This window comes from Petromyzon marinus, chromosome 41, assembly GCF_048934315.1.
Source record: "Petromyzon marinus isolate PM22_M1 ecotype Great Lakes invasive population chromosome 41, UKy_Petmar_22M1.pri1.0, whole genome shotgun sequence".
NCBI classification, from domain to species: Eukaryota; Metazoa; Chordata; class Hyperoartia; order Petromyzontiformes; family Petromyzontidae; genus Petromyzon; species Petromyzon marinus.
The window spans coordinates 7,611,328-7,621,379 of record NC_133707.1 but is presented as its reverse complement, the minus strand read 5'-3'; the positions used below and the strand labels follow the sequence as shown (position 1 = coordinate 7,621,379).

Sequence of the window (10,052 nt, the reverse complement as noted above, 5' to 3'; positions counted from 1 at the left end):
ATCCGTCGAATCAGCCTTCGCCTTCATCTACCCTGTCAATCGTCTTGATTTGAGTCGTGTCGATGTACGTCCAGGAACGCATTCCCTCCCCAACCCTTCCCTTTATACAAAGATCCCCCACATAGCCTTAACAGACTTTAGGGCAAGTGCTGTTAGCGAGCACCTTTGAAGGTCGGCACGGTACACGAGGGGGTGGGTGGCCAGCACCACACCCGGCCGCCTTTGTCTGCCCAGTGGCGATGTTGACTACACACCGCACCAGGTACTCATTTGAGGCGGAGTCGACCTAGGGGAAGCCCAGGACCGGTTCAGATAATTATCACCTGGTGTTGGTGGCCCCGAACAGGAATCGAACTCGGGATGTCGGGTTCGTAGCGCAGCGCGCTAACCGCTACACAACCGCTCCCCACTTATACAGAAAAATACACAAACACAATCCCCAACCCTCGCTGCTGGGAAAATGGTCTCACTCTTTTAATATATTTATTTTCCCGTGGACTCTTACGCAAAGTAAATTGCTGCGCGATTCCAACAAGCACCGTCTTTGACATTCCGTATCTGACTTTATTTATTTCGAGTCACATTTTGTACAATTTGCAAAAGCACTTCTTGTAAAACAGCACAGCAGAATCTGCCTTTAACATCCGTGGTGGGGCAGAGGAGGATGTTGTGCCACAAGTGGTGACACAATGCGGTGATACCAATTTCCGTACAGGGCTCATAAAAAGACGATTGTGATAACGTGCTTATTAAATAAGAGTCACGTATTCTAGATTTGAAGCTTTCGTGACTGCAAGGATTCATACTCTTTGGTTTTTTCGGTAAAGTCACGTAGGTAAAATAAAATAAAACAATTAAATCACGACGTTTCGGAGGCAACACAAGCTTCCGTCTTCAGGTGGAACAGTCACAGCAAGATCGCTGCATCACTTGATGCAAGATCGGTGCATCACTTGATGCAGCGATCTTGCTGTGACTGTTCCACCTGAAGACGGAAGCTTGTGTTGCCTCCGAAACGTCGTGATTTAATTGTTTTTATATTATTTTACCTACGTAACTTTACCGAAAAAACAAAAGAGTATAAGATTCACGTACTTAACTTTAGTGGCAATTTAAAAGGTATCGGTACAACTCAAACTTTGCCATCTCAGGTTATACCAATACGTACAATATTTCATCTGGGTTCATGGATCCAATATTTTGCAATGGAAAAAAAATGTCTTTACATTAAAACATGAAATGAGGCCTCAACTGGTGAAATGCAGTCCTCTTCAATGACAAAGCGCAATGCTTTGATTCGTACACAACTCGGAAATCATCGATGCATTGCGGTAGAGCGTGGTCCAAATGTCTTTTGACCCCCCCCCCCCAAATTAAATTGGCCCCTAACTTTTTTTCCCCTTCGCTCATTTATTGTTTAGTTTCCACACCCATTGGTAATACAGAAATGACGCTTTAGAGAATGAAATGACAAGGCACCTGGACCACCCTGTAGAGTAGTGGACATTGAAAGACTCCGTGGCATGGTTTCACAGGTGTCGGCTTTGCAGCGCCAGTGGCATGAGCCGATAAAAGCCCTGCACCGTGACCTTGTCGAGAGGGCGGGGGGCTATAAAAACACTCAGGGAGGGGCGGTGAGCACAACACAGTCAATGCAAAACATAAACGTCAACAAATGTTAATCGCTCAACCAAGGTGAACAACGATTTGACTTACATTTGTCAATCGTCCATTGAGTTCTTACCCTCAAAATGTATGTACTGTATTGTAAAAAACAGCCTCCTCTAGCCACAGCGATATGGAGCTGGCACATAACGCCACATTTACAACAGGCCACAGCTAAAAACCAGAAAAGTGTCTACATAAATGTGTACTCAGGCATGGATAGGTTTTACCGACCGACCAAAAATAGATTGTCAGCCATCATTGCACACTTTAAAAGCAAAGTATGTGTGAGGAATTAAGGAAAAAGTGAAAAAAACTCAAGATAAAATGTGGCATTTTTAACCTGATCGTCATCTCCATGGTGAGAGAGTGAGCGCTTTTGTTGTACTCAATTGGTAAAAGAGGATTAAAAAGTGTGAACGTATCTTGCCAATATTGGAACATTTTACAACCACTTTAAAATAGCATCAGATTTTGAAACGTTTGCTTTACATTTCTTAAATACATAAAAAAAAACATTATATATACTTTATTGTTTTAAGACGGCTATCGCTAAATAGAAACCCCCACCACACACCTTGAACAAATCCTAACATGACCTTAAAACAGTTGCATCAACGCGGGACAATGCTCTGGGAGTTAAATGCTCTGGTGTTTGCATTAACAACAAACACTTATTCAACTCGATGGTTACCATATGCCAAGGACGGGATGTGTATGGCCTGCAGATAGAGTAGCAACCCCGGTTTACATCGGAGATGCGTTCCTGAAAGGTGCGACGACGAATATCGAAAAGTCAACGTGAGTGTGGGTTCAAATCAGGTAGTGCTATTATTAAAGGGATAACGTTTTTGCAATACGACGTAAAAGGAGGGGGGGGGGGGAGATAGGTAAATCTGGGTATCACTGTAATATAGAGCCTGCCATTTCATTTCATATGGCTAGTGGCTAAATTAGGCGAACCACTGCAGAACTGCTAGCAAACACTTATCCACCACTGCAACCGTCTTAGACACCACTCTAATCGGGTATTAGAGGGAGGTGGTGGAGGCACAAATGGAAATTGTTCGACCTGGCAAATTAATTTGGTATTTTTTTACGTGCACAGTCCCTTCCGTCACTGCGAGGGCCTCTTGCAGCGACATTCGTGATCGGCGTAAGTGTCCGCGTGTGTTTGTCGTATTTGGTACGCTCCGTTGAGGATGAGGGTTTATCCACCCTCGTCCTAAAACCGGACCTCTCTATTTCACGTTCCAGTTACAAAGCGTTGGTTATTGTTAAATGACAGTGGCGGTGGTGGCAAAGTGATCTTTAACTTGCGATTGTAACATCGCCGGGTCTTTTTTTTTGCAGACCGACATATGATTTGTCTTCACGAACGGAGGTAATCATCCAGGTTTTGTTGTGAGGCTTGGGGAAAATCTCCCCTTTTACTGCCCCCACCCACCACCTCGCCACCACTTCCATTCTGGGAAACTGCCCCAGCTCACAAATGCTGCAGTACAGGTTAGGTGGCGTTTCCATTGCTCAATGCATTCGGTATGCAGGTCGACAATGTGCGATACAAGTACAAAAAAAAACCACCACTAGATAATTCCACACTGTGCGTTTATAACCGACCCATGCAATACTCAGGGAATTCAGGAGTGTGGCTAAAACGATCATTGCTTTTTGTGCATTCAAAAGCACAGCATTCGAGCGAGAGAGTTGCATGGGAAGACGGTCGACTCCATATCATGCCGAAGTGTGCGGAATGGCACATCGGGCATTCATGACGGAGCGACGATGATCCAAGGGGGAGGGAGGGGGGGCATTAACACTTGGGAACATTCACAGTGGTCGAGCCATTTGGGGTTACAGCTGGAGGCATAACACGATGCATCGATTTACAGCGATGCTTAAAACACGCACTTACGTGTATCGAATCACCGTCGAGAGTAATCGATGTTGTTCTCGCCCTCCCGATGCGTTTGGGAGCTTCTCCCAGCACGTGGGGCGAAACGTCGGAGGTCGTGCTGAACAACGCGCGGTCGTACAATCGGCGAATGCATCAGAGTGCCGTACAGCAGGAGGGAGCAAAACTTCGGCGGCAGTAGGAATCGTTGGGGGCCGTCCATAAATGACGTCACGCGATTTTGGACAATTTTTGACCCCCCCCCCCTCGTCACACAGCATCACAAAAAGTCAGACACCCTCTCAAATATGACGTCAAAACTCTGCCCCCCTCCCCCCCCCCAAAAAAAATATATAAAACATGTTTCAAATCGCTTTAAACTATTGCCAGTGCGGATTTAATGTGGCGCTGCACTCTGATGTTGTAGGAGAAAACATTTATTAAAAAGTCTATTTAAGTAGAACGTGTTTATATTTATTTAAAGTTGCGCATTTTGAAGTGACGTCACATTTCTCAACCCCCCCCTCCTCGTCACACATCGTCACAAATGTCTGACCCCCCCCCCCCCAGGTGCGTGACGTCATTTATGGACGGCCCCTTGGCTGTCGACGCGTATACGATCACGTCACGAGTTGACGCGGCTTGTCTAGCCACGGATGGCTGCTGCATTCAACACGATGTTGAAAAAGAGAGAGAATGGTTTCCTGAAGCTTTACCCCGAATCATGACGAGTCGTCAAATTCCTAGGGGGTAGTGAATCGTTACATTCCTAGGTCAATTCGGCGTGCAATAAAATGCATGTCACATCCGTACACCGATTTTGGGAACGTTGCATTGACAGCTATAATTAAGGAATTAATTCGTTGTCCTTTCCCCACACCTCCGATGAGCACGGTTGGCTACGTACGGTGCGAAAGAAGTTCAAAATACATACGTTGAATCACTATATACAGTAATTGTTTAAAAATCAATATCACACCCAAGTTTAAAATGTTAAATGTTTTTCAGTATTATTCACATGCTTCATCAGGTGATGGGAAGAACCTGCAATACCCTAAGAAATGCCGTGTATAATGAGTGAGACAAAATTAAAAAAAACCCCTCCTCTCTACATACATCATCCTGTCAAAACATACTTGATGTCCTTCCTCTTACAGGCACCACACACTTAATGATCTATGCTTGATCCACCAACCCCCCCAAGTCACTGGATCACAGGTGTATACCATCACCATGCAGTAAACGAGGTGTGAAAGGTGATTGAACCACACGCGACCCATCAGACAACTCAGGAGCAGGGATATCAACACTGTAAGGCATCACGTTTAAATGTCAAATGGTTTTGATGTTAATACTGCCAGTTGATCAGTCTTTGATGACGAACTTTAAATGGTTTGCATAGGTGATATTTTTGTAAAGGTATTTTGGAAAGAATCTGAAATAGAAGTTAGTTTTCCACACCACGTCTCTTTTAAATGTTGCATTCGAGCAGTACATGCACCCGAATGTGGCGTTTAAAAAAAACCCAATTCAAATAAGTATGTAAATTTATAATACAGATTATCCATCTGTCCCTGCCACGAGTGCCTTCATCAGTGATTCCACGCAAAAAAAAATCAAATGAATGCTAAACGCTGAATGATGAAATTGGCCAAACATCCTAAAGTTGGACCCCGCCGAAAAAGAGACTTAGCAAGGCTTTCCTCGTTCATTAAAGGGCATTCAAACCGTATCCTCTAGATCAGGGGTGGGGAACATCCGGCCCGCGGGCCGTATGAGGCCCGCGAAATTATTTGATCTCTGGCCCTGCCAAGGCAACCGCAGAGGCGTGACTCGAAATTCAAAAAAATCTAGGAACAAACCTGGAAAAGCAGTTGCGAGTAGCAACATCTTCAATACCAGCTAACATCACAGGCCTCACCAAAGAGAAGCAGTTCCAGCAATCGCATTAGGGGTGAGTTAATTCAATGTTTGACCAAATATAACACTCATTTTTAAGCTGATAATTTCGTATGACCCACGAATGATGTTATAAATGTCCAAATGGCCCTTGGCAGAATAAAGGTTCCCCACCTCTGCTCTAGATTATAAGATGCGTGCATTTCACCTGAATACTAAAAAAACAAGAGTTGGGTGTGAATCTTACAATACGAATAATACGACATTATTATTACTGAAGAAAAGCTTTCGCACTCGCTGGCAAGAGGAGTTTGTAGGTGATAAGTAACCTACAATTTACCCCACAAAAAGTGGTATCTATGTGTGCTTACGTCTACTGCTGGGTGGAAGGGGGCCTGCGGTGGAAGAAGGAAATTGCCACCAACATTTCAAGGCGTGCTCATTCTGAATTGAAGTCTGCCGAGTAAATAAAAACTTAATGCCCATCACACTCCGGTAACCCAACTTTAATTCGCTGCTCGGTCTCCACAACCCGCGGTCAGTCCAGAGCGAACGACGTTCGTTCCGACACCTCCCCCTTCAATTTCATTTACCACATCGTTCCGACTCTGGTGACACAGAGGGCTCGCACAGCCCCAGGGCTTCATTTCAGCCGGGTCCGTCAAAGTCTATCGGTGACCTGGAAAATATTTCCGCGGCCGGCAACGACAACATCCAGTAACATCTCTCGCCATGGCCGTGGCTACACTGCGTATAGCCACGCGCCGCCTGCTCGACAATAACAGTTGGAAGAAATTAAGCCCTTTGCCGGGACGCAGAGCCCCGCCCGGCGGGCCCTCCGCTGCCTTAGTCCGCCTTCTTGCACCGCGACGAGGAGGAGGCGGCGGGCCCACAGACCCCGTTGGCCGGGACTCCGTTGGTGTAGGCGACGCCGTTAGTGTGACGCGCCCCGTTGGCCGCACGTTGTCCAGGCGCCGCGTGCGACCGCTGTGCCTGCTGCCGCCACCGCCGCCGACAGCAAACGGAGAGGGCCCACGAGCCGAGACGGTAGCAGGCGTAGACGGCGACGGCAAACAGCAGCGCGACGTCCAGCAGCCAGTAGGTGGGCGTCGAGAACGCGTAGAGGCGCGCGCGCAGGTGCGGCGCCCCGCCGTGCCGGATCACATACTCCACCCAGTAGACTGTGCGGTTCACCGGGTGCTCCGGGTAGTCGCGGTGGATGTGGGAGAGCACCTGTGCACGCTCACGGTAACTGCGGCGGTGTGGGAGGGAGAGAGAGAGAGATGTAAGCTACATCATCACCGCCGCTTAATCTTGATACCACACTACCCATGTCAGTGTATTTCGTGGCGCTCTGCAGCAGGGGAACCCCACCCCCCCGCCCCAAAGTGACAGCTGTCCTAGGTGACACACAAGGCAAAGTCAGCCCCGGCATGTGAGTGGGCATCGCTCTGCCAGAAGGAGGCGACATTGCTCCACGGCTTCACGATTAAGTAATTAGCCAAATTTGGACCGCGACACGGCAGACATGGCTTACTCATCTTCGAATAATATAACACAATTTTAACGTCCCTACTCTGAAGCAGACAGCGCCCATTGTAAGGTTAATACACCAGCAGTATTAAATCAGGGCAGCCGCTGGGCTCAAACTGCGTTACGATGATGTTCATATGTTCGTTATCGAGCCGTGTTTTTGTTTGAATGAGCAAATCACACGGAATTCAAAACACAAAGCCAAAACAAATTGCAGCCATTCTCAATATGCACTGATGAAAAACTCCTGGCCAATCTGGTGGTTCTCAAGATCTTTGGTACAGGGAGCCACGAATCAAGACACCTTCCCATTCCAAGACAACTGCAAGTTGCAGGGTGGGTGTCCCATTCATCGCTGAATCTCGGAACACGCAAGCGGATCAGTGTTAATTTTATTTAGAGAGGTGTAGTAGCACCGTTGTTTTAAAAGGCAATGTACTTACCTCAGAGAACTATAGCGACACGACTGTACTATGATAGCTGGCGCCATTCTGTGCCACACGTCTCAGTACCGATAAAAACAACTTTTAATTTTAGTTTTTCTTCCAGCATGGTATCAAAGCCACAGCTTGCACCCCCCTCCCCCCCCCCCGAAAGGCAACGCATGGGTTTGCCACAGTTGAGCGAACTTGCCCCGGTCGTCAACCTCTCTCCTGTCCCTCCTTCCCTCCCTACTTCCTGCCCCCTCGCTCAAAAACTCAGATTCCACCCTCACCTGGGCACCGAGGTGACGTCAACGATCGCGTTGTAGAGGTCGTCCTGCGTCATGCGGTCCCAGTGCATCTTGAGCCCCATTCCCTTGGCGTGCACACGTGTCATGGTGTCGTAGTGGTCGCCGAACAGCGGCATGCCGACGACGGGCACGCCGTGGTACACCGCCTCGTACACGCCGTTCAGGCCGCCATGGGTCACGAAGGCTCGTACGCCCACGTGGCCTGGAAGCGAGAGAGAGAGAGCGCAAGCGAGAGGGGAACAGCGACGAGACGCTAGTCACGGTCAGACGGCGCAAGCAAAGATGCAGTGCGAGTGCTTGCAGGGTTTCGTGATGGCGTTCGGGCCTACGACCATATGTATGTAGAACTTCTTTCGCACCGTACATAGCCAACCATGCTTATGAGAGGTGCGTGGGAAGCTACGTGCAATCCTCTCCCCCCCCCCCCACAATCGCAAGTTTATTTTAAGAAAAGAATGGGCAACCCAGAAAAATCCCAACAATAGGCTCGGTAAATAAGGACGTGTGTGGTGCCACCGCAGCGGAGCAGCTCGGCCAACGCTACCCTCTCCTTGCACCCCCCCCCCCCCACGAACACACGCCCCACTAAACACTCACATGCACCCCCGTAGGGTCTGGAGGAGGGATCACCTGGTACGATGGGTTTTCACCCGAGGACCCCACTAGCAGGGACGGTTCATGGTTTTCCCCGGACCAGGAAATTGGCTGAGCCCCCCAGACCGGATTACATGGCGGCCCCCCCCAAAAAGGGGGTATAGAGCTTTACAGGCCGGCCGCGATGAAGCATACACAACACGGGGGGATGGGACCTTCAGCCAGTACCCAGCAGCAGGGTAAACAGTGGGGTGGGAGGGAAAAGCCCCTAGGCAGATAAGAGTTGATTTAAGTTGGAGGGAGCGAGGGGATTATCGATGAGTCAACGGCGAGGAACGCAGATACAGAGACAATGGGAAGGGGGGGATGACGCGACCCCCCTCCCCCAACGGCCAGAGCACTCAAAACGGCCGAAAAGAGGATTCATTGGATGCGCAGGATGACGTCATATGACCCGGGGGTTAAGGGGCTTTGAGGACATAAGGGGGCGGAGGGGCGGATTGAATCAGAGTTCTTCTGGAGCAGCGGAAGAGACCAGCCGTCCTCAGCGTCCGCGCGACGCCTGCAGGGTGGAGCTGGAAACGTTTGGCCAGAAAAAGTCCCCAAGGCGAGCATCTTCCCCAGCCCCATCGGGCAGCTGAAGAAGTGAGTAGGTACGGGAAGGGGGGCCAATTCAGTCCAGCTCACAGTCAGCTGGAGCTTGGGGGATAGACGCACTCTGCGACGGCCAGGTGATAGGAGGGCAGGCGCTGTCCGAAGGGTGCTGGCTGGAGGGGGTGTTGTATATATAGGCCTTTTTCCAAAATTGATATAAATAATGATTTTGACGATATATATTTTTTTATCAATCGTGGAGTCACTTGGGGCAAAGGGGGGGGGGGTGATACAGCCCCCCTCTCCTCACACACAACAGGCCGCCGGAGATAAGCAATAAAAAGTAATAAACCCAACACAAAGAGAAAGGGGGGGAATTCCTAATGAGAAACTACAAAAAAATCCTGACACGTGGTGCATGTGTGTGTGTGTGTGAAGAGCGGTGGGACAGTGATTGGCGTGCGACGGTGTGTGGGTGACTATAAATCAGCGTGGGTGTGACGCGCGCGCATATTAAAATATCAACGGTTGCCCGCGCCGGCGCGTGTCTATGGGCGCACCGCGGTGTTAACGGTGAGACACGCGCGAGTGTCACTACCTATGAGATCTTCACTCAAAACTGCTCTAGAGGAGTTGTACAACCCTAGCTGCCACTGCTATTCAGTGGCCTAAAATATGGCTCTAGATTTTGGTGTTATAATTCATTTATGTAGTTTATTGTAAAAAATTCGGTCACAGTCCCTATGATCACTGTTACATTGGATTTATGGCTTTTATCTTGGTGATTTCGAAAAGTTTTTTTGTTTTGGTCATGTTTTTGTTTATTGTAGTACGGAGTTGACTGATGGCCTTAATCTTAGTTGTCTTGTGGTTGTTGTTATTTTGACTTGCATCCCACTGGGATTTTTGCACACAGCGTTGGTGTACGGTGCTATTTCAGGAATATTTTGATATTTTTTTCCTGTATTTTCTGTTTGCACAGTCACATAATCACTTGAAGATGTTTTCTTGTTCATGTTTTTTGTTTGTTGCGGTTGCACCCGATTCAAGAGCCGAATGGCTCACAGGGCTATACCAAATAAATGAACTATGAACTAACTAGTGTCTGTGTGCGCACCGCAGTGTTAACGGTGAGACACG

At 48.4% G+C, this 10,052-nt stretch overlaps 1 protein-coding gene across 2 annotated transcripts in view; it reads right to left on the bottom strand.

Moving 5' to 3' along the window:
• Window positions 1-543: 543 nt before the first annotated feature.
• UGT8 (UDP glycosyltransferase 8) overlaps window positions 544-10,052 on the bottom strand; it is a 46,221-nt gene continuing 36,712 nt past the window's right edge. For both annotated transcript variants that reach the window (XM_032969146.2, XM_032969145.2), the window contains exons 6-7: window positions 7,707-7,926; window positions 544-6,710 (exon numbers count right to left, since the gene is read on the bottom strand). In XM_032969146.2, the coding sequence (XP_032825037.2) occupies window positions 6,305-6,710; window positions 7,707-7,926 (626 nt within the window). In that variant the 3' untranslated portion in view covers window positions 544-6,304. The remainder of the gene's footprint in view (window positions 6,711-7,706; window positions 7,927-10,052) is intronic.